Genomic DNA, 25,453 nt, shown 5'->3' with positions numbered 1-25,453 from the left:
AGGCAAAAAGAATGTCTTCGAGCAGGACAAACAGCCAATCACATTGAAGTATTCTCACAGGAAGCAAACCAGGAAGCAAAAACAACAATCATTTCACTTAGATTTTGCTGTCTGTAATGTTTAAATTAATGGAAGGAGAACATTGGGTTAAGGTAGATGCTAAAGTATAAAACAAACTTTTAAAAAGTAGAAGTTTATTATTTCTTCTCTCAATGGAGAAATTTGATTTTCCACAAATATAAAGTTATTCTTTCAAGACCAGTGTGGTTTCTCAGTGGTAATCATGAATTTATTACCTCATTAAAAATCGAATTATAACTTGCATGGCAAGATGAAAGGTTTGTTTTAAAGGCTTTTGCAGTGAGACTAAAATCATGAAAGTGGAAATTCACATCAGTTCAATAATTTTTAGTTGATTAGGCAATCTTCAACATCACTCATAAATCCTGGAACAGTGTTGCCGTCCATTTCTGAGATGTGCTAATAGTGAATGCTATGTTTTCACCTACCTCCTGTGGTAATACCACAAGTGCTGGATCATTGAACAGTCATTGATTATTGAAAGCAAAATTAAAGACTCTGTCAATAAGCTCTGTGACCCAGCTTCCTAAAACTTTGTACATATTGTGAGAATATCCAGGGTCTGATAGTAGCTGCACGTCCTCTAACCCTTATCTGCAGAGAGTGACCAGATAGAGATTTTTAGAGCATTCAAATTACTTAGCTACAGCCAGGGACTCTAGAGTATGTAAAACTTAAATGCTGGAGACAGAGAACAGAGGTTACTCTTGAATTCAGTCATAAGAAATTAACATATACCAATTAAGATATACCAGTTATCATTGCTATTGATTGGTTTACATCACACATAAAATATGACTGGAATTAACCTATCACTATAGAGGTATGCCTATCAGTCTGATCGCACTATAGCCTACAATTTGTCCTTCCATAATAGATCCTGTCTGACTAGAGTATATCAATCAATACGTGTCCTACCTGCCAATTTCCCCTCCCAATTATCCGCTCCACCCTCCCTCTAACCTTCAATCCCAACTCCATCCACCCATTGTACTCTTTGCTACCTTCCCCCACCCTCCTCTCTGACCTATCACCTCCATCCCCATCCCCATTCACCGATTGTACTCTTTGCTACCTTCTCCCCAGCCCCACCCACCTCAACTTTATCTCTCCTCCCTGAAGGCTACCTGCCTCTATTCCTGATGAAGGGTTTTTGCCCAAAACGTCGAATTTCCTGCTCCTCGGATGCTGCCTGACCTGCTGTGCTTTTCCAGCACCACTCTAATCTAGACTCTAGTTTCCAGCATCTGCAGTCCTCGCTTTAGCCTGTATCAATCACCCTCACTTGTCCAATGCCCTTGGTACTTCAACAGCTTCTTTCAAGGCTCAGGGGATCTAGGAATAAACAATTCCTTGTTTTGATTATGGCCATCGTCATCCTTTTCCTTTGCTATCTTGCAAAAAACGTTGGCTCTGAGACAAATGTTCCAATGTATTGTTTAACTAACAGTACCGTGTCCATGTGAGTTATTGCAGCCAAAAGTTTCCAACTGTATGCTAAAAATATTGCTCTGCAAGTTTTTTTTAACTAAATTATTATTTTTAAACTCTTTCAGTACAAATCTCTGCTCGTCCATGGACTTAGTCTTGCAGAATGCTGTATCCAAGATCTGGGAATTGTTTTTAAATATGAGAATTGGATAGGAGGAATAGCCAAGATCTTTTTCCTAGGTTGGGGAGTCCGATACTAGCGGGCATAGGTTAAAGGTGATTGGAGGAAGATTTAAGAAGGACCTGTGGAGTAACCTTTTCACACAGAGGGTATTATGTATATGGAATGAGCGGCCAGAGCAAGTGGTGGAGGTGGGTACAATAACAATACTTTAAAGGAATCTGAATGGGTATATGTACAGGAAGGGTTTAGAGAGATATGGGCTAAATGCTGGCAAATGGAACTAGGTCAGATTAGGATGTTTGGTTGGCATTGCTGAGTTGGACCAAAGGGTCTGTTTCCGTTCTGTATGACTCTAATTCTTGCAATGGCTTGCAGTTGCATGTTAAAATGCTAACCGCTTCCACTGGGGCTGCCAAATATGTGTGAGTTGGCATTAATCCCTTGGTGTTGTTTTACATATGCAAATATCATTATACCTCTTGTACTTTCACAGCTGAAATGGTTTTTCATCTCCTCATGCTGCTCAGAATCACTCTCGCCCATTCCTGGCAGTTTGAGATTTCTTTAACAGATATAGATGCTGTCTCTCCTGCCTCCATCCCATTTTTTCCATCCCATCTGCTCAGCAATTTTAGACTGGCATACTGTTTTGATTCAGGTTTCACAGAAAGAGTGCTGTTTAATTATTGGATCTTAAATCCTTCATCCTTGTCAAAACTATGGAAGCCAAGTGGTTTTCAGCTGCATTCTCAAATGGTGTCCTAAATTAAAGAAAATGCATTTGGCGACATCCACAGTTTTCATTGGTCATGGATGCCACATTGGGTTCAGCACTGTTAGTAAGTCCCATAAGTGGTTGTACTTTTGAAAGTTGAGCTACATCTGCATTTATAATAGAGTCCCAGAGCTGGAACTATAACATTTCCTTGTCATTTTGAATAATTTACATATCATTTGCTTATCTTTTGCAGTCTTTGAAGGCAGACTGTGCAATCATTTAGTGAGTCAAGGTTTCATAGAACAGTGGCCTTATCTTAGAGTAAGGTAAACTTACAAAATGCAGTTGTTTTAAACTCACTTGATATAGAAGTACAATTGATGTTCTACAAAATAGAACATCCAAAGCTAGCTTTCAATCTCACTGGCCGTACTTGTTTCAATTTTTGAATTCTATTCACAGCCAGACTGGAGTAATCAACTTTACAACAAAATAGGTATTACAGACAAGATGACAGATTCTGCATTGTTTAGTCTCTGAGGAAAATTCAGTTCAAAACTTTTTGTACAGAATATGGTGAAAAATATGACATAATAATGAGTGTCTTTCGTTTCATGCAGTAATTATCCACTTATTCTCACTTGCCGGTAGAAATATTCAGTAATATGATTGCAGTGAATACAACCCTCTTGCTGCAAGATCAATTCAATATTTCTGTTTTGTTCATTTTATAAATTCATTTATTTTCAACTTTAGTGTTCTCTCAAGATTTTCAATAGTGATTTAAAGAGTTTAAAATGGAACCAGTTTGTAATTCAGATGAAATCAATAGTCCATAGAGTAATTTAGATAAGTTTGCAAGGTAGATGCCAGTTAAAGTGAAAGATGCACTTTGTGATGGGAAAGTCCATGCATATTTACATCATTTAGGCTTCCTATTAAAGGTGACAGATTAAGAGAGCAAGTTGCTAGTATTTGTCTCCCATTACAGGCAAACAAATTGAGAGGTAGCTATAGGAAAAATAAAAGTATTTTTATATGTGCATAACTGCAAAAATGCACTATAATTTGCATCTATAATATCTTCATATATCTGCATTTGGGTGATTATACATAGTGTTTGTTTTTGCAAATGATGACATTTTAGAGAAAGTAAAGGGAGGATACAGATGAGGAAAATACTTCATCATAAACCATCAATTATAAGCTTACAGCCAAAAGAGTTGGGGTTATTTAGTTTGTTGAAATGCCTGTGATTGAGCTTATAACTGAGGGCTATGAAATGATGCTAGCACAACACTGTGAAGTGATACATTCTGGTAGCAAAGATGATGAAAGGCGTTATAAAATAATAGTACAATTCGAAACAAGGACCTGAGGGTGTATGTGCATAAATCATTCAATGGGGTAGGAGATATTGACAAAGCACTTAATGAGGCATACATATCCTGGAGTTTTCTACATACAGGCATAGAATACAAAAAGAAAGAAGTTTTGATTAAGCTTTATGAAGCAGTGCTCTCAATTGGAGTGTTGTGCTCAATTCCAGGCACTGCACTTTAGTAGGGATGTGATTGCTTTAGATAGTGCAGAAAAGATTAATGAGTGATTGATTCCAGAGCTGAGGAACTTCAATTAAATGGACAGTTGGAGCTGGTCTCCTTGGAGAAGAGAAAGTTGAAAAACTTCTGACAAAGGTGTTCAAAATCTTCAGGTTTGGACCAAGTAGGTAGATAGTTCCCATTGATGAAATGATTAAGAACAAGAGGATACCAGATGATGATGACTGACAAAATAATTAATGGTGACTCGAAGATTTTCCAAAAACTTCAGTGAGTGGTTCAGAACTAAAGTTACCAGAGAGTACGGTGAAGGTAGAATCAATCTCAGCTGTAAAAGCAGAATTAATAAACACCTGGAGGAGAAAACATTAATATGGGGGGGGGGGGGGGCTATAAGGAAAGCGATGGGAATGGAACCAGCTGAATTATTCTTATTGAGTCCCACATGGGCCGAATGATACAGATAGCCTCCTGTGCTACCAATATTCTTTGATTCTGTTTAACAAATTAGTTGCTGAGTCATTCAGTCTGTCCATTACTTCCTGGAGAATTTAACAGTCCTCATTGTTTGGTAAACCTCTAGCTTTGTACCATCAACAGGTTTCAAGGTTAATTTCCTCGATAATGGTTTAGCCCATCCTGATGAGTCCAGAACAAAGGATGGCACTAACACTGACCTGGCTATTTTCTCGTCCACTCCTCCTCTGACCGACACTAAAATGTCGAACACTCAGTCTGTTTGCAAGGTTTCTATCCACTCTGTTGCAATTCTTCTTTTCCTGTACATCCAATGTTTTGTTTGGGAAAAAAAAATTCTTGTGGGACTTGAATATTATCTGAAGAAGTGTTGGTCTTTGATTTTCCATTCAGGTTTAAAACCAGCATTGTGAATGACCTGCTGAATGTAACTAATGGAATCAGGCATTACCCATTTTACATCAAAAAAGCAAATCGAAAATCTACTTTCACACCAATCATTCTCTGTACTTTGCTAGATAATTGCTCCTCCAAAAACTCGTCAGTTTGTCCGATACCTGCATCTTTAAGAAATGCACAATGGGCCATGATTCGTTCAAGTATTTCTAAATCTTAAATAATGACCACTAGTTATCCAAAGAACATACTAATCATCCTTCAAAGTTCAAACTATTTAAAACCAAATTAGTTGAACAATAGTGTTTTATTTGTAGACAAGCAAAATTAACTACATTCATTTTAAAATGCAATCAAAACAAAGGATTGTGATAGTGAATACTTTGTATAAAGAGCACTTTGGCCATAATTTCAAACAATGGATAACATGCAGTTTCTAAGATTTGGTATTGTCGATGTAATTTATAACTATTTGTGGCATTGCTCCTGAACTTGTTGGTTAACACACACTTGATATATTTTTCCTGTATGATTAGAGTTCAATATATGCACACTAATGTATGATTTAAATATGCACTGAGTTGCTTTACCTAGCATTATACAAATAGCATTTCTTCCGTGTTACCATAACAACAGTACTCTAGTCCGTATAATGTAATAGGTAATTGCATTGACAGATCATTAGACATGTATTTATCTTCCACTCTGCCTATATAGTACAGAATAACGAATGTTATTATTAAAAAAATATTAAAAATAATTTGAAATGACCTAAAAGCCACAATCGGAAAAAAAAACAAGCCGCACTGACCATGTACCAAACTCAAGTAAGATCCCAATTTGCTGGATCTGCATGAATGCTATGATACACTAAAATTCATGCAGGTTTTTAATCTTTCCTGCCCATCAGTACTTTCAACAAAATTTCTGCCAGTCACTGCAGCATATGGAATGCAAAACAATGCATGAATAAACAACAATCATGCCCCTCCATTAATTTTCATTGCTCAGAAAACAACTTAAAATTTTGAAGCAATCATTGCACATAGGTTACGGCAATTGTGGAAGCACTTCCAAATATTCTAGCAATCATTTAAAAATAAAAAAGCAACATCAGTATAAAGCTGTATGAATAGGAATTTTGGTCCCTTTAAATGTTTAGCTTTAATATCTGCCTCTACAGAGCATCAGTGTGAAGTCAAGAAATTAAGGTGAGCAGTTCTTTTGCTTGGAGTTCAATCACCGCTTCCACCCTCACCTCGTGAGGGCGTTTAGTCAGAGGTTTTACTGTATTAGTACAACAAATCAAAGAATCTTAAACATAGTTTAAAGGCTGCTCCAAGGCAATTGAAACTCAATTTTAATGTTCTTGTATGTAAAATTGACGCTATGGTCATATTTAGCCTGTTATTTTGACTCAAGTTTCCTGGAAGCTCTGTTCCATAATACCATTGTATACAGTTCAGTCTGGTCCTCATGATAATCTGTCCAATTAAAACATTCGTATGCACCATCTTTCTTACCATAATTTGATTTTGTTGGTGCAACTAAAAAACAGCAAATTTTCACATGAACCACCTGATGGGCATGAGTTATTGAAGAGTGTGATATTTGAGCTAATTGCTGCCACTGGTACCTCTGCCAGTATGTGGCAAAAAGCAAAAGGTTGTGTTAGTCTGTTGTCACCAATCTTCTTCTATCTGGACCTAGACACTGGACAGCCTTAACAGAAGAGGAACTTAACTTAGTTAACTAGGAGGTTTATTGCATGATAGCAATAAATTCAATTTACATTACTACTCAGGCATAATTACTAAGAACTCTTGGGAGTGGTAGAAAAAACATATGCTCCCTATGAAGGTTAATATCGAACACAACTGCCTGTACTCTACATAAAATTATCTCTTAGCGCTGAGCTCAATTTAGCATGAATATTAGCTACTCCAGAACCATTTACTATGCACAACTCAGTGGTTAATATTTGACAACAAGGTTTTGCCTCCCTAAATATCACAACAGGATAATATCTCGATACAAAATTGGTCTTTATTGGCTAATGATTTATATTTGACATAGTTCAGCAAATTGAAAAACACGTTACTGTTTATCATTACATTTCACATATTTTAAGAGAAGATTGTCAGAGTTTCCAGTTGATTTTGTTTCTCACCATTCTGTTCTTTCTGATCTTGTCATTCCTGAATATTTCAGAATAAAAGTAGAGATTAGCCAAGCAGCTTTATTATAATTTTGAGATTTTTATATCAATGGACTAAGTTTGCATGTGTCTTGATGCTCTGTGTATGCAGCTTTAGGGAGGTGTATTTTAAATTGCTGCCATTCATAATGTACCTCCAAAGGATGTGATCCAATAATCCCATGATTTTCAGTCAGCCTGAGAAATACTATTAGAAATCAAAATGTACTATACTGAGCTCCCAGTGAATGTATTTGAAAATAAGATTGCATACAGGTTAAAAATCCACATTGTTCCACCAATCTTTGTGTATGATTGGTATGTTCATGTCAAAGAAAAAAATGCAACAATGTTCACGTTTTTGCATAATGAATTAGCAATAAAGCTTTGACTGAAATCTGTTAAACCCCTTCCAGTGAATACACATACATTTCCTGATAACTAACATATACAGCTTCTTTTCATTTTTCCTAATTCAGCTTTGCCCTATGTTGTCCGAATTTCATTTACAGTCATGCTTTTGTTTTCCAAAACTCTATTTTCCTTTATTCCCTGAGTCAAATTCCAGTTTATTCTCCTTCACATTTACACACATTCACCTCTGTTCTTACTCAGCCAATGTTATTTAGATCAAAGGCATTTATTTTTACATAGATGACAGATACACTTTCATAATGATTCTTGGCCATTTAGAGCTTCCAGCATATAAATATCCTTCATTACAGTTATTATCCTATTATAATATATACTCACTGGAGCCTGAGAGAAAACACTGGCAATCCCTCATGCTGAGCCTGTTTATTAATTTGACTCCAACTGTAATTGATACCATTTATTAAGTTTCTCACCTGGTTGTTCTGAAATTTGATGTTAAGTTCAGAATCCAAATGGGAAAAAAAACTAATGTTGGAAATGTTAAATAACCAGAAAATGCTAGAAATGAAACATTTTGAATTGTACTAAGAGTCTGAACACAATGAGTATTAGATTTTAGCAGTACTTTGCTGCTCTCGCCCCACTGCTGGTGGAATTTAGCTTGCTGCCTTTTTAAAATATTTAAGAGCTTTACTGAATAACCAAGGGAAGGCAATGGAAAAAGCATCTGACTCAGCAAGGTACACATTGGATTGACTAAATATGAACCATGTATGGGAACAGACAGCCTTTTAACATTTTGAGAATAGAACAGTGTCACAAAATGAAGGATCTCTTCAGGCTATCGGGATCCTGTAATGGCTGCGGGGTAGCTTTGTTTCATGTTGGGTTGTTCAGGTCTGACATTCCTTAGGTGAGAGAGTGGTCCTCATAAAGCCCCAGTAAAATTATTGAAGATAAGTTTCAGTTCATTAAAATCATTGGCATTTGCATTAACAAAAGTGCAACACCAACACCGACAAAGCATCATGTTGACCATTGTAACAATGTGGGGAAGCAGGCATAGTGCCTAGAAGGTCAATCACACCCAGCAGCAGTGGGCAGTGCATCCCATATGAGAGTTAGTGTTTTCCTAAGCATTGTAAATTATTTCTGCTATACAGAACAACCTCGATTATCCAAACAAGACAGGTGGGGAGTATTTTGTTCAGATAACTGATTGTTTGGATAATTGATCTGATTGTCAACAAAGCAAGCATTTATAGGACCTTGAGATCTTGTTTGGATAATCTGAAATTCAGATAATTTGATGTTCAGACACCCCAGGTTGTTCTATATAGCACTACCCACACCATAACTTGGTGGTTTTTCTCGTGGGTTACCAAATATTGGGCATCTCTGACACCCATTAAAGACAGTCAGCACATCTTAAAGGGAATGTGCATTCAGGGATCAGAAAACAAGGAAGCAGAGCTGTATGGTACAGCAAGTACTGAGAGGTAACCAGGTAATTGAAGGGAGGACAAAGATCACCTCACCCCCCCCTCCTCATCCATTGCTAATAATAGCCCCACTCATGCCTACCAGTGGCAAGACCAATCATGTCCCCTTATACTCAATGCAAAATTCCACCAGAATTTCTTGTCCACCTCCTTCCATTCTTATGCAGCCACTTCACACTTTATCTCACTTCCTTCTCAGATTCATACCCTCATCACAATCGCAACTCTCACTTCCATGCTCTTAAAGCATGACACACCATAGGTTAACTATTCTACTGACCCAGTCCAGCAAACACTACATTGGCAAACTGCAAATGCTTTTGAGCTTTTTATCTGTGTGGCCACATTCTGATCGCATGTCATCTACAAGTTTGCTGACGACAACACTATGGTAGGATGGGTATCGAACAATAGTGAGTCAGAATACAGAAAGGAGTTAGAGGGCTTGGTGTGGTGGTGCAATGATGATAACCTCTCTGTCAATGTCAGCAAAACAAAAGAACTGATCTTTGACTTCAGAAAGAAAGGAAAATTTGTCCCCATCTACATCAACAGTGGAGGTTAAGAGTGTCAAGTTCCTAGATGCAATGATAACCAACAGCTTGTCCTGAACTTCCCACATCAATGCCATGGTCAAGAAAGCACAGTAATGCCTCTCTGTCTCGGTGGCTTAGAAAATTCGACATGTCCATAAGGAGTCCCACTAACCTGTACAGATGCACCAGAAAAAGCATACTGTCCGGGTGTATAACAGTCTAGTAGGGCAACTGGTCTACCGTAAGAAACTACAAAACGTTGTGTGCACAGTGCAGACCATCAAGGAAGCCAATCTCCCATCCAGGGAGTCCATTTTCACTTCTTGTTACCACAGAAAGGTTGCCAACATCATCAAAGACTCCTCCCATACTGGTAATGCTCTTGTACAATCTCTTCCATCAGGCAGAAGATACAGAAGCTTCAACACATGCACCACCAGGTTCAAGAACAGCTTCTTCCCTGCTGTTATAGACTGACAAAAGGACTCTCCAATTTCAAATAATGTTGATCTTGTTCATGTTGATCATGCTTCATGCACCTCCTGTGTGGTGTAACCTGTATGCCTCACTCTGTATGACCTTGCATACTACGATCTGCCTGTGCTTGTCGCAAACAAATTTTTTTCTCTGTATACTTTCACATTGTGACTATAATTTTAAAAATCCAATTTCTCTCTGTCTTAGCTATCCCTAACATTAAATGTTAAGCCTTGCCCCTTCCCCTTTATTTAAGATTCTGTAGATATGGGCATGTATTTGCCATTTCAGTGAGGGTCAACCTGCCTACTTGATAAAGCAGCAACAATGTATCTCACCCTGATAAGCACCAATTCAGAGACTGCAGCCACAAATACTTTTAAAATCAAGATTAGTTTGGGACACTTTCTCTATGACTTACTGAGGGCAACATTGGAGCTAAGGCAGGAGGTTAGAATGTTCCAGATGCAAGTTTTCATGTCAGCTCTGCTGCAGGGAGCTCAGATGCACTAATCTATCTTCTTTCAAAACTACCATTGTGGTAAAATGGGGACAGAGAATGTGAATGGAATTGCCAGGATTGGGAAATTTGAGCAAACACCATCACTTGCTCCTTTGAGGAGCATGGTAGCTTTGCATTGATTTCAACTGGTGCATATGGATTTGGGAAAATAGTCTCCAGAAATATATTTGTAATTGAAATGTTAATAATCCGGAAAGACAGGGAAAGTCTGTGACAATGGATGCCAAAAGGTTGTTTGTGTGACCTGGGGAACATGCCTGCGCAGACGCTGATTAAATGAACAGATATTGTTTAAAATTTGAACCAGTCCACCTCCAGCCGAAAGAAATTGTATGTAGAAGAGTTGTGATTCCCATTCTATCTAAAATATAGTGTGAGGACAAACTAGAAAAGGAGTGCAGTGATAATGTTTTTGTATAATAAAAACTGTGGCTGTTAATGACTTTATATGAAGAGGAACATTAAACCATGACAAACAGAAGCATGTATGTTTTCAACATTCTTGCCCAGATGCAAGAATATTATAGCTGATCAATAGTTCACTAGAGAAACTGTGATTTTCAGTTTCATTCATTGTAAAAAGAAATATAAGGCAGTGAGTTGAATACAAAAATATTCTATAATATAGGTACATGTCCCTTTAAGGTTACAGAATTTCATTACTCTTAACTGAGTTAGTTGACTACTATTTCAGATTGAAGGTCAATAAAGAACCTAAAGGTTTTCTAGCACTTCTAAAGAAGGCACAAAATACTTCTTGAAACGCTAAAGACAACCAAGCAGAGCTCAGTAGTTTCAGTTCAAGCTAACACATTTCCCTACCTTTTACAAATCACTCGTTCATAGTCCCTGCCACACACAGTCATTACATTCTCTTGTCTGTTATTGTGTTAACAGTCTATCCCATGCAACCACTTCTCCATTAAAAAGGAAACACAAATCTAAGCTGCAATATTAGCAACTAACCTAAATGGAAGAGCTAAAACTGATAACCTTATTCTTGCCAACTCTCCAGAATGGATGAGGACATTTTCATTGTATAAAGTTATTGACTTCCTTAGCCAAAGTAAGCATTTTGTTCAAACAAAAATTATTTTCTTCCCCATCAAAAACCTTCAGAAAATTTATATTCAGCTATCATTATGATGTCAGTTATTTTACTTTTCAGAACTTGTAACTTCTTCAAAATTCATATCACCAACTCATTTGAACAATCCTGTCTCCATCTGGGTTTGAAAACTGACAAACTAATTATTGATCATTGGATGTGTCAGCCTCTAGTGAGTGGAATGACCACCTTTTATGAAAGGTGACCTGTATACAATATCTTTCATTCCGCCATCTATAATAAGTGAAACAGTGAAACCTTATCTAATTCAACTAAAACAGTTTCAATGGTTTTAAATCTACAACATTAATAGAATTTCACTGGTACTTCCTTGCACTTTTTAAAAGCTTCGTTGAGGAAACATAACTGCCCATGAAAGAGCTTTGAAAAGCACAACATGAATTTGCATAAGCACATTAGTGGTTTGGACAGTAGCTATGTTTATTTACTAAGAATATTTTTATATGGCATCTGAGATAAGCTCAAAAGCCCATTTCTGATCATTTGCAATAGATAATAGTGGCTAAGGGAGATAGCCCTGGGACAAATAGATACATCACTGCATAGCATGGAATACTAGTAAGCTTCCTAATTCTTTAGATCCATCTCCATGAAACTGACAACGTAATTTTGGACTTTGTCAGATTTCTGTTTAAATTCTAAGGCCCTGCATTTGACAAAGGGCAGATTATATATCCCACCTTCTAACTATCAGGCAGCAAAAGCTTTACTTTAGGATTATATATAACATTGAAACAGTAGCTTTGCAATATAGTGTGGCTAGTTTTAGCTACACGAGTCCACTCTCTATTTGGATGACTCCAAAGTGAAGCAGAGCCTGTGTACCAGATAATACACTCTTCTGTTGCTTCAAATCTAATTTGTTCAAAGCTTGTTCTCTTTTTGTTGTGATCTTGTTGATCAGCATTGAACTCACTTTCTGTACAGAAAGCAATTATTTCTAAAATTGTGACTACGTAGAATGAGCCAGTTGCAAAAGGGTACTTGGGCTGGATTTTACAGTCAGTGGCACCATTTGTTAGATTTGCACTTTTTTTGTAGCCTCTTGTATCACAGGTTCCTGTCCAGTGATTGTCAAAAGGGCACAAAATCTTCTCAATAGGATTTGCTTTGACAGACGGTAAGCAAGAAGGCATAAATTCATTGTGTGAGAGTTGCAAATGGGATTGACCACTGCATTCGTCCTCACATCTGACCTTCCAGTGGAGGGAAGGTCATTGACGAAGCTGTTAAACATGGTTTGGTCTAGGACTCTATCTTGAGGAACTCTTGCAATGATCTGTTGGAGCAGAGATAATTGACTCTCAACTTTAAGAGCAGAACTCTTTTTTTTTGGAAGACATAAAGATAGGTAGGTCCTCTGGGCCAGACGGAATATACCCTCAGTTACTATAGGAAGTGAGGGAAGAAATTATTGCGCCTTTAACGATGATCTTTGAGTCCTCACTGTCCACTGGAGTAGTGCCAGATGATTGGAGGGTGGCAAATGTTATTTCCTCCTTCAAGAAAGAGAGTAGGAATAATCCTGGGAATCACAGACCAGTCAGTCTTACATAAGTGGTGGGCAAAGTATTGGAGAGGATTCTGAGTGACAGGATTTATGATTATTTGAAAAATCATAGTTTGATCAGTGATAGTCAACATGGCTTTGTGAGGGGCAGGTCATGCCTCACAAACCTTATTGAATTCTTTGAGGATGTGACAAAACACGTTAATGAAGGTAGAGCAGTAGATGTGGTGTGCATGGATTTTAGCAGGCATTCGAGAAGGTTCCCATGGTAGGCTCATTCAGAAAGCAAGAAGGCATGGGCTACAGGGAAATTTGGGTGTCTGGATATGGAATTGGCTGGCCCATAGAACACGGAGGGCGGTGGTAGATGGTAGATTCAGCTTGGAGCTCAATGACCAATGGTGTTCCACAGAGATTGGTTCTGGGACCTCTGCTCTTTGTGATCTCCATAAATGATTTGGATGAGGAAATGGAAGGGTGGGTTGGCAAGTTTTCCAATGACAAGAAGGTTGGTGAAATTATGGATAGTGTGGAGGGTTGTTATTGGTTGCAACAGGACATTGACAGGATGCAGATCTGGGCTGATAAGTGACAGGTGGAGTTCAACCTGGAAAAGCGTGAAGTCATTCACTTTGGAAGGTTGAATTTGAATGCAGATTACATGGTTAAAAGCAGGATTCTTGGCAGTGTGAAAAGAACAGAGGGATCTTGGGGTCCACATCCATAGATCCATCAAAGTTGCCATCCAAGTTGATAGGGTTGTTAAGAAGGCATATGGTGTGTTTGCTTTCATTAGCAGGGGATTGAGTTTAAGAGTCGTAAGGTTATTCTGTAACTCTATAAAGCCCTGGTTAGACCACACTCGAAATATTGTGTTCACTTCTGGTTGTCTCATTATAAGAAGGATATGGAAACTTTAGAGAGGGTGCAGAGGAGATTTACCAAGATGCTGCCTGACCGGAGGGCATGTCTTATGAAGAAAGGTTGAGGAAACTAGGGCTTTTGTCATTGGAGTGAAGAAGGATGAGAGGTGGTTGATAGAGATGTACAAAATGATGTGAGGCAGAAATAGAATGGATAGCCAGAGATTTGTTTCCCAGAGTGGATATGTCTATCACAAGGGAACATAATTTTAAGGTGATTGGGGAAGGTTTTGGGAGAATGTCAGAGGTAGATTCTTTACTCAGAGAGTGGTGGGTGTGTGGAATGCACTGCCAACAGTGGTAGTACAGTCAGATACATTAGGGACATTTAAGCAACTCTTGGATAGGCACATAGAAGATAGTACAATGACGGGGACGTAGGTTAGTCTGATCTTAGAGTAGGATAAAAGGCCAGCATGACATCAAGGGCTGAAGGGCCTGTACTATGCTGTACTGTTCTATGTTCTATGTAACTGACCACTTAGCTGCTTGAGCCCACTTGTCCATTCAATATGATCAAAACTCATCTTTGGCTTCAACTGCATTTCCCCAGCAACTCCCCATATACCTTGATTTCCTGAGTTCAAAAATCTGTCTATCTTCATCTTAAATATATTTAATAATGAAACATTTATAACCCTTTGTGAGCAAAGAATCATTAAAATTTGTAAAATTTTGATTAAAATTTCTCAGCTCAGTTAAACAATTGAAAACAAACTACTGAAGAGGCTGGAGATCTGAAATAAAAACAGTTCTGGAGAAACTCCACAGATTGGGCACCATCTCTGTAGAAAGAGAAACACAGTCGAAGTTTCAAGTCCAATCTGACTTCTCCAGCACCCTGGGTTCCAAAGAAGTGTCATTGGACTCCAAACATTAACTCTGTTCTTCTCTCTCTATCGATGCTGCCAGACCTACTGAGATTCTCCTGCACTATATTTCATTTCAGTCCTAACTGATCCGCTGTTTATTCTGAGACTGTGCCTTACGTTCTAGATTAAACCCCTTCTGTTAAACCCCTTCAAAATCTGGTTTCTTTAACTGAGATCACCTCTAATAAACTCCATTGATTTGATTTTGTTGTCACATTTACCTAAGTACAGTGAAACATTTTGTTTGTGAGCAGTACGGGCAAATCATAGTAAACAAGGACATAGAGATCATAGGGTGCTTAGACAGAGTGAGGCGTACAAGTTACATTGCACAGGAGGTGTGTGAAGCAAGATCAACATTAACAGGATCAACATTATTTGAATTTAGAGAGCCTATTTGTCAGTCTAATAATGGCAGAGAAGAAGCTGTTCTTCAACCTTTTGGTTGATGTGTTCAAACTTCTATATCTTCTGCTTGACAGAAGAGGCTGTAGGAGAGCATTACCGAGGTGGGATGAGTCTTTGATGTTGACGACCTTTCCATGGCAACGAGAAATGTCAATGGAATCCACGGATGGGAAGGCTGGCTTCCAGGATGCTCTGCGCTGTACACGCAAACTTCTTTAGTTTCCTACGGTCCTGGGCAGAGCAGTTGCCACACCAGGCTGCATTCCTGGGAGAATAGACCAAATTTACCCCATCTCTCCTCATACCAGTACAAAGGAAGATGGCTACAACTCCAGCCAGCAGAGAGTTTTTTGTTACCTAGTTCTCATTTAAGTTTTACAAGGCCTACTTGGATGCTGCCTGAACTGCTGTGCTCTTCCAGCACCACTAATCCACTATTTGATGCCATGTGCAGTCAAATTATGCTTAGATATCAAAGACAGTCACTCTCACCATCTGGATCATCACTAAATGCTTGAAGGAATTGGCTCCATTGGATTTTGTACATTGTACAATGATCCGAGTTATGGGAACCCTGGATGAGTTGGATTTTCATTATGCTGATATTATGGTCACAATTCTTTGAAGAGCAGAATGTTTAAAATAACTAAAAGAAAATAAAATAAACAGCAGGATCCTGAGATCAACTGGAACACCAAAAACAAAAATCTGTATACGCACTTTAACAAAATAAACATAAGTAATACAGAGTAAACATGTATACTGAGCAGGCAAGATAATGATGCTAAACTGTGTGGGAATAGGAGTAGGCATTCAGCCTATTGCACCTGCTTCACCACTCTCTAATGGCTGATCATATGCCTCAATGTCACTTTCCCCACAATCTCCATATCCCTTGATGTAATTGATCTCCAATCTATTAATTTCTCCCTTCATCCTCTTTGCCCTGCCCCCAAATTCCGAAGATTCACCATCCTTGAAATCAAGAGATTTCTTGCAATCTCTGTTTTAAATGGCCTCATTCCTATCCTGAGATTATGGCCCCTGGGTTTAGACTCACCAGCCAGGGGAAACCTCTTCTCTAGTTCTATCCTAAATATTTAGATTCTAACTTTCAGGATTAACATGAGGTAAATATGAGTTAACAGCAAAACTTGAGTTGAACATTGACAGATGTTTATTTGAATGGCCAGTGTGATTAGAATAGATCTCTTTCTGGTATCAGTGAGCTACTGAATCTCATTAAGACTGTCTCCATCACAATGGACTATAATTCTACAAGCTTGAAGACATAGTTTTGTAACAGCCTCAGATTTAGACTGCCTCAACAAATGCTCACATCTTGGTAATTCAATCACTTCTCCAAAGACCGACCTCCCCAGGATTCCTGAAACTGCACCCGGTCTGCCCTGAAGCATCTAATTACTAACAATTTCTGCAGCTATCAAACAATCAGTTTCACCATACTGCTGCTTAATTTCTCAAAGCTCTAATGTTTCTGATCTGCATCAAATAAATAATGTTTGTAAGCATCTTTTTCTCCATTCTCAGCTGCACCAAACTATCAATGATTCCTAGGGCTTATTTTTGTTTAACCCCCCCCACCCCATAGCACCATTCCCTAAAAGGTCCCCTCTGTCTTACGTGCCTCACATTTTTCCAACAGTATCACTTGCGCTGCCTCGAGCTATTTCTGAGACTGTATTCTCCTTGCTCTAAAGTGCAACTAACTCCTCCAGCAAACACCCAGATAAATTGACACCAGGGAACGTTCTTAAGGTTCACCTATCTCCAACATGATATACATGATGTGGAGGGACTGATGTTGGACTGGGGTGAACAAAGTTAAAAATCACACAACACCAGGTTAGAGTCCAACAGGTTTATTTGGAAGCACTAGCTTTCAGAGCGCTGCTCCTTCATCAGGTAATTGTGGACTAACCTGCTTTGAGCAGTGCTTTATCTGATCTTCTGACTACTTTGAAGCTGATTTGGCTTGAACCCTTTTAGACTGCTATGATTTTAAGCTTTGCAGACACTAGGTTCTTGGTTTTATAAGCCCATCTACTGTTTTGATAGTTCTATCCCTTTTGTTTAGATTCTATTTAAAAAATGTGGGTAACCCTCAAAATTACCATTTGTTTTAGATGTTTTGGTAATCGATAAAATCCAAATTTCAATTAACTCATCTTCTTAGGTACTGACCTCCTTAAAACATGATCCCAGATGAAGTTCAAAGAATTTCAATTGCATTCATTACTGTTAATTTTTACTTTGGGAAATTAAAGTTTATACTGAAGCACATGTATCCTTCGATATTCACAACAATAGTATGGTACTTGTAATGGTGCCCCCAAATATAAAATGATACAATCTCCTAATCCCTAGAAGCCCCAGTATTGTATGAATAACAGAATAAACTACATAAGTAAAAAGGGGCATGTTACAAAGTGACCACACTGAGGGCATTGCATTCCTAAATATTGATCTAGCTATCTTCAAATAAAGCAGTTGAACTAAACTGGTGCCACTTTCCCTCATAAATCAGTCACTGATACATTAATGGTTATCAGTTGAGATCTTAGCTATCTTTTTGATGACAGATCTATCAGTCATATTTCTTTTTGCTGCTCTGTCTTTTTTTTTGTTAGGCTGTCATACGCTCTTTTTGAAAATTAAATGTTAGGAATTCACTCAAGTCAATTCATGACAGGAAATTCATCCCCTACATCATAAACATACAGCCTAATAGCAGTGTAATCATTTTTTCACAGTCAGATTAAAATAACCACAATAAAATAATTTCCATTACACCAGCTAAGCCCGACAGTCAGAAATGTGCCATGTTACTTGACCCAGCTGAATGACTGATGTCCAAATTATAGTGTTACACATGCTTATATATGACTGTGAAAGGATGGGTCATTTGGTTTATGTAGCACATCAACAACTTTTTAAAAACAAGAAGCCAGGAATTATCAATGTATTGACGTTGTATTTACAGACCAGAAATAGGCTGTTTGGTGAAACTGGTACATCCTGGCTTTTATGCTCTATTTGAGCATCCTCCAACCCTCTCCCATATCCTCTATTAGCATATCCTATCCTGCAGGGTTTTAAGCATAGCAACAATCCCAAGATTCTTCAGAAGTGTCTAATCAGACAGATTTTATTAATTTTTACCTATCAAGTGCAGTATTGTAAAAGAATGACGTGTGTTAAATTCAGTTGTGTTTTCCTTTTAGTTCTCCACACCAGCGTTGGAACATCTGAATAAATTGAATGTGTCCTATAGTTTCCTACAACAACTGAACTTCAAGTTTATTAATCTGACTCTGAAAACAAAGACAGCTTTGACTAATTTAACTAATGTCTGGTATTCTACTATAATGCTTTGGTGTAAATCGTAGAGGTACTGGCTATAACCTCCCAAACCTCCTTAGATACAGTTGCAGTGGCAGATGGCTGGAGAACTACAAATATTATAAACAAAAGCAGAAATTGCTGGAGAAGTCTAGCAGCATCTATGGAGAGAAAACATGGTTAAAGTTTTGAGTCCTGTGATGTTTCTTCAGAACCATTCTTTAGAAGTCGAAACATTAACTCTGCTTTCTCTCCATAGATTCTGCCAGATTTCCTGAATTTCTCCAGTAATGTCTGTTTTTGTTTGTTTCAGATCTCCAGCATTCGAAGTTCATTGTTTTGTTTTGATACAAATGTTGCACTGCTGCTGAAGAAAGATCTTCAGTTTCTGAGCTAATCCTTACACCTTATCAGTTTGATGGTTGTTTCAAAAGCTTTGGGAAATGCAATTTCAGCTGTTTGCAATAGGGGGCACTCACAATTGCAAAAAATCAAAACAAAACATCTCCGATTAGATGTGATTCTGCAATTGGGCAGCATTTGCTTAACAATTCTGAGTGCAGTTACAGCTATGCTAACGACAGTTTAAGATAATCATCTGACCATGTAATGTAGCTCATTTATGCATGCTAGTAGTGCATTGCATTCAGACTCAGGATCCATTCTCTCTGTCAACCAAAAGAATATGTTCAAGATTTGCATCTTTTCCGGAAATTATTCAGAAGCCTAGGGAATCTTTAGTTTCCCATTGCTTTCTCCATGGCAACATCTCAGTCAGTAGGAATTGACTTGAGGAATAATCAGCACCCTTTTATTTTGCATAAAATTTTGTACACACTTAAAACTTGGCATTCTTTTGCTTGTCCAAATGTGGGAAAGATGAAACAGTTTGGCACCGTATCACTCTACAATAATATAAAATTGTACTGTTTAGATCCACATATTAGAATAAAGCAAGCCACCATCCCCAGAGAACTTTATACTGCTAAAAAAAACACGGTGCCATTTTTAACAGTGAAATGAAACCTGTCTGTCACCTGTTGAGAAGAGTTGTTACATGTGACACTGGCCAGATTTAGGTCGAGTAAAAATTTAAACAGTTTAGCAACAATGAACTTGTCCTTCGAGTGTAAAAATGTTTGGATCCTTCCCAGTTATTTTGGCATTGAGATAGAAGTTATATTTTTTGTTTCATTGGGCAGAATTCAGCCTGAGTGGGATTGCAAAATAAATGGTATCACAATTGCCACATATGTTTTGCCAAAACTAATATTTAGCTTCATTCACTTCTTCTCTTTCAAGAAGCTTTGCTGTCAGCATGTTTGTGGTATTTGTCATTGTAAAAGCTAATCCAATTCCTAAACAAAGATGCACAGAGCTTTGTATCTAAATTCCTCTCTATTTAGTTTGTTTTGTTGGCAAATGCTCATAATTTGGCCATCAGATTCATAGTTAGTCACTTCACGAATTTGCTTAAGCTCCCTCTCTCAGATTCATCCAAAAAGCGAAGTCCAAGCTGTTCACACATTCCAGTTAGGGTCCTATAAAATTTCTTTTCTGACATTCAGATTATTGTCAGAATCAAAGGAGGCATATACAAGAAAAATATGCTGAACAGTTTGAGACCTTAAATTTAAAACTTATGAATTGGCTGGAAGGGTGACAAATTCTCACAATTTGAGCTGTTTTCAGGGGCTGAGGCTTTAAGAAAATGTGCATGTGCTTTCCATTTAAGAATGGGACAGGTTAGAAGCAAGCTTTGGCACAGTAACATCACGTTAAAGTAAGCACTTTGATTTGTTTGAAGTTACATTGTGCAGTATATAAATAAAAGCTGATTTCTAAACACTTTCAGTAAATAGCTGCAAAGAACTTGACGTGGCATTGGTATGTAGGAAGCAATGCTTCAGATCATTCTTCAATATCTTCAAGTGCTGTATGCTCAAAGATCTATGAAAAGTTCTAAATTTTAAGAATATATAGAGTATTTGTTGGAGAAGGCAGATCAGACCATACATCAGGGAAGCAGTACAGAAAGCAGAATATAATGTTACAGCTACAGAGAAGGCGCAGAGAGAGAGGTCAGAACTAACATTTGAGAGGTCCATTCAAAAGTCTGATAACAGCAGAGAAGAAGCTGTTCTTGAATCTGTTTGTATGTGTATTCAAACTGTTATATCTTATGAGCGAAGGAACAAGGTAGGAGGGGTCTTTGATTATGCTGGTTGCTTTCCCAAGGCAGCTGGAAGTATAGATGGAGTCACTGGATGGAAGGTTGGTGTGTGTGATGGACTGGCCTGCTTTTACAACTCTCTACTTTTTCTTGCAGTCTTGGGAAGAGTAGTTGCCATACCATCCAGGTAAGATTTTTTCTAAGGTGCATCTATAAAATTTGCTGAGAGTCTTTGTAGACATTTTGAATTTTCTTAGCTTCCTGAGGAAATAGCCAAGTTGTTGTGTTTTTTTGACCATCACATTGATGTGGGTGGACCGGGATTGATTGTAGATCGTCACTCCCAGGAACTTGACGCTCTCAACCATCTCCACTTTTGACGCAGATGGGCATGCCCTCCAACCCTCTTCCTGAAGTCAATAACCCCAGTTCCTTCATTTTGTTGATGGAGAGACTGTTGTCTTTTCACCATGCTGCTAAGAACTCAATCTCTTTCCTGCACTCAGTCTCATTATTGTTTGTGGTCCGACCTACAAGGATGATGTCATCAGCAAACCTATAAATGGAGTTGGGGTGAAATTTGGCCCCACAGTCATCAGCATATATGGAGTATAATCAGGGGTTTTGTACGCAGCCTTATGGACCACATTTTTCACTGTTTCTTGGTACATGTGACCATAATAAATGAAACTCAAACACAAGCTAACTGCCAATGTTAACTTGAAGCAACGAGTGATGGCTTAAGCCTGCAAAAACAAATTTAAGCCAAAGCAGGTAAGGTTTGTTATTGAACTTTGCAACAGAAGGAGGATCCATGAGTATTAACCTGCCAAATCCTTTGTCCTACCTACTTGGCTGGCCGAGTATTGAGCTGATTCAGGGAAAAAGACTTATATCAAACCATCTACTTTGGTAGCTAGATTGGAGGAGGCAGGGGTATTCGCATCAGTGCACAGATCATTCCTTCACAATGAAACAGACCAGCATGGTAATGTATGGCCTGTATTTCAGGATTTCTAGTACTGAATCTCATCTGCTTTTGTAAAACTTATGGACTGGATAGCTGCATCACATCTTTTTTGAGTATTATGAAATTGAGATTAAGTTGGGTGTGCTAAGAAACATTTATAGAGATGTTGGCATCTTGACTTCACTAGCTTTTCTAAATAAAAACTACAACTCCCAAGCTTCAAAGAATTTCATGCACCATCAAGTCATGTAACACGTGATCTATATTTTCCCTCGACATCTAATCATTCTACCAGCGACACAATCTTTATTGTGCCTCTGTTACAAATGCTACTGTGGTAAATAATTGTCAAAGCTTCTGCCTGTCTTGTTTTGTTTAAACTCCAAATATGATGTTTTATACATGCTCCTACCTTTATGCTTAGAGGCAGTCCTACATCTAGGAATGTCCTACTAATAAAAGTTCTTACTTACTAACGTCATCCAACACCGAGGTGTATTAATATAAATTTTGAAGATCCAGCGTGTGAAAGTTTCTTCATAATTACAAAAAGCTATTTTATATTGTCCTGTAATATGTTCTGACTTGTGTACAAATCGACTTGTGAAGTGAGTTAAGAATGGAACCCACTGACAACCTAGGGACTGCCTGTATTGTTGTAAAATCTGTTTCATTACACACTTTTCAACTCCTACTTTCCCAGGACATGAAAATGTCATCCCATTGTTCAAACCTATGCTAGTCTATAATTTTAAGCCATTAAAGCCCAAACTTGGTACTACTTTAAACCTCATCTCTTTCAGGCTTTTGATTTTTGTGGAGCCGCAATGTTCAATAGGAACAAATGCTGGGTGCACATTAAGTGTGTGGTCAGATCCTTGGCCTGTTTGATGAATTGTTCCCAGGACCTCGGAGAGATATTCCTGAAAGCTGACTATCTCAGCCACCCCTCTCCAAAACAGTGAACATTTGTCCAGGAGTTTGTATCTCAATTGGTGGGAAAGAGAATTTCTGTCCTTACCAGCTCTTCCACCAGCACCTCCAAAAGAAATGGTGGATTGTCTGCAGTTTATTTTGCACTTTTGCAGCATTGAAGTAGCAATATCATTCAAGTGAATCCAACTTCCCTTTAAAAGTGAATATTTCCTATTTTGAAAAAGCCTCACCTGGTTCCTCTTTTATTATTTATTTTTTAAAAAGCTTTATTTGAGTAACTGGAAATTAAGTTTGTGAATGTTCAGCACACAGGACCAATTTTCTTCTGGGGTGGGCTGGGGGTGAGTGGGTGGATGATAGGATTGTGGGGAAGGATGGGAAGCATTCACACAAGCGCGCGTGTGTGCACACTTACACACGCATGCATGTGCGCGCGCACACACTCTCTCTCTCTCTCTCTCCCGCAGACTGTCTCTCATGCACATGCTGTCTCTCAGAGACACACACATACACCCCACACATACATCCTCACAGGCTTGTACTCCATCACACTCATGCACACACATTTTCCCCGCTCGCGCACTCATACATACACGCACACTCTCTCACTGTCTCTCTTGAACTCTCTCCCTCACGCACACTCTCTCTCACACACTGTCTCTCTAACACACTCTCTCTAATGCACTGTCTCTTGCACTCCCTCTCTCTTGCGCTCGGCTCTCTCTCTCTCTCTCTCTCTCTCACATGCACGCACGCACGCACACACACACGTAAGTCTATGGGGTGAATTTGCATTTGCAGATTTGTATTTGCAGATGCATTCTATTTTGTTCAAAAAGCGCACAACCTGTAGGCAGTCAATCCATGTAATATTTCATAAATTTCTACTTTGGAGATAGAACCAGTCTGACTCAAGATTGGAATACAGACAGACTCTAATCTCAAACCTTTAATGCATTATCTGAGCTGTTGATGTCACTTTTTTTTAATAATAAAACCTTCAGTTATGTCAGGAATGTGATTTGAAAGAAGTTCTGGGATTTACACATTAATGAATCAAAACCTGCAACCCATTTTAAAAGATGAAAGATTTAACAGCAATCTAGGTTTGTTCAATATATCGTATGAGTTGCGTGACACTATGATCTTTTGCTATAAATTCTGTGTCTTATGATCCTGCCCTGCTAGTTAGCTGCCGAAGGAGCAATGCTTCAAAAGCTCGTAATTCCAAATAAACCTGTTGGACTATAACCTGGTGTTATGACTTTTAACTTTGTCCATCCCAATCCAACACTGGCACATCCACATCAAAAGAAAGTAGGCCATTTGTCTAGTGATAATCCTTGTTAATGTAGAATATTACTGAAGCAAAGCTTTCAAATGGTACTACATCATCAGTAAAAACTATTTATTAGAGATATTTGCTTGCTTCCATAGCAGCAAAATTCTCAAAAGGAAATTCCTTGTCATGGTAAGTAAATCATTAAATTCTAATAAGTACGTAAAGACTGGAAAACTAAAGCAATGCCTGCTTCTCACAGCAACTCCATTTTGTTTCTGCCAGGACTCATCCTGGGTGAAGTAAAATTCTATTTTAATTTCCACATGGTAAAATTGCACATCAGATTGTTGTTCTTATAGAGAGAAATCATCTTCCCCATCCTCTCACCCCCTCCATATACAAAAGTAAATCTTATTTTTGCATTTTTCTCCACAGTTTTACAGAATTTCTGGATCCATTCCAGCGAGTTATTCAACCAGAAGAAATTTGGCTGTACAAAAACCCCATTGTGCAGTCAGACCACATACCTACTCGCATTATGTTTGTAAGTACAATCCTGGACTTGTTGCAATTGAAAAATGCCAGAATATCAGCTAACAGTGATTCACATCAGATTGTCCAGTGAGATCTTGCTGAACAATTGGTTATATTAATAATATCATAACTGACTTCTTTTCTGCGGGAGGACTTTCTGTCAAGAAGTGCATCATTAGCAATCAATATGATTAGATAGAACTAAAAGTGAACTACAATAAGAAAGTTTATGTAGACATCAGAAACTGGGCTAATTTTCCACAATTGGAAGTCTGAGAGGAGCATTATCCAGTGTAGCAATTTCTATAGATTTCAGGGTGTAATTCACTAATTGTTGCTTTAAATGGTCAGATGATCATATACAATGTGTGCTTATTTGCAATGTATGCTCACTGTGGGTAAGGTTTTATACAAGGTCAGAAAATTATCAACTAAAAGTGTAGCAAATGAACAACAGAATTAGTGTTCCATAAACATTTGAATTGCTTATTTTACAGATCTTTCATTGCGTTCCTTACAATATTTTTGTTTGATCAAGAAAGATTCCCCAATCCTTTTCTCAAAAAAAATTAAAAGCATAGACCCTTGAATCAATTGGCTTTGTCAAGAGATTGAAACTAATTTTAAAACTATTCACTAATCAGATTGATTTTCTGGGGTGCTGTGTCTTTCAGCTTTACTCAGCTCACTGCTAAATACTGTTTGGATCGTTCATCTGCTGTGCCCTTAGTATGCAGTTTGGGGTGTGGAGTACATGAAATTGAAAGGCTGTCAATTTTATCTGGATCTCCAATAACAGAAAATGTCACGTTAAAAACAGCCTAGAACCCTGACACAATGGTGTCAGGAAACAATCACCACTTCCTAATCTCAATATTTGCTTTCTTTTAAAAA

General features: G+C 38.1%; 1 protein-coding gene across 2 annotated transcripts in view; it reads left to right on the top strand.

Moving 5' to 3' along the window:
• plpp4 (phospholipid phosphatase 4) overlaps nucleotides 1-25,453 on the top strand; it is a 256,401-nt gene that overhangs the window by 51,373 nt on the left and 179,575 nt on the right. For both annotated transcript variants that reach the window (XM_072557459.1, XM_072557460.1), the window contains exon 2: nucleotides 24,461-24,569. In XM_072557459.1, the coding sequence (XP_072413560.1) occupies nucleotides 24,461-24,569 (109 nt within the window). The remainder of the gene's footprint in view (nucleotides 1-24,460; nucleotides 24,570-25,453) is intronic.

This window comes from Chiloscyllium punctatum, chromosome 38 (assembly GCF_047496795.1).
Source record: "Chiloscyllium punctatum isolate Juve2018m chromosome 38, sChiPun1.3, whole genome shotgun sequence".
NCBI lineage: Eukaryota > Metazoa > Chordata > Chondrichthyes > Orectolobiformes > Hemiscylliidae > Chiloscyllium > Chiloscyllium punctatum.
Note: the sequence above shows the minus strand (reverse complement) of the source record. Positions and strands in the feature narration are given on the sequence as shown.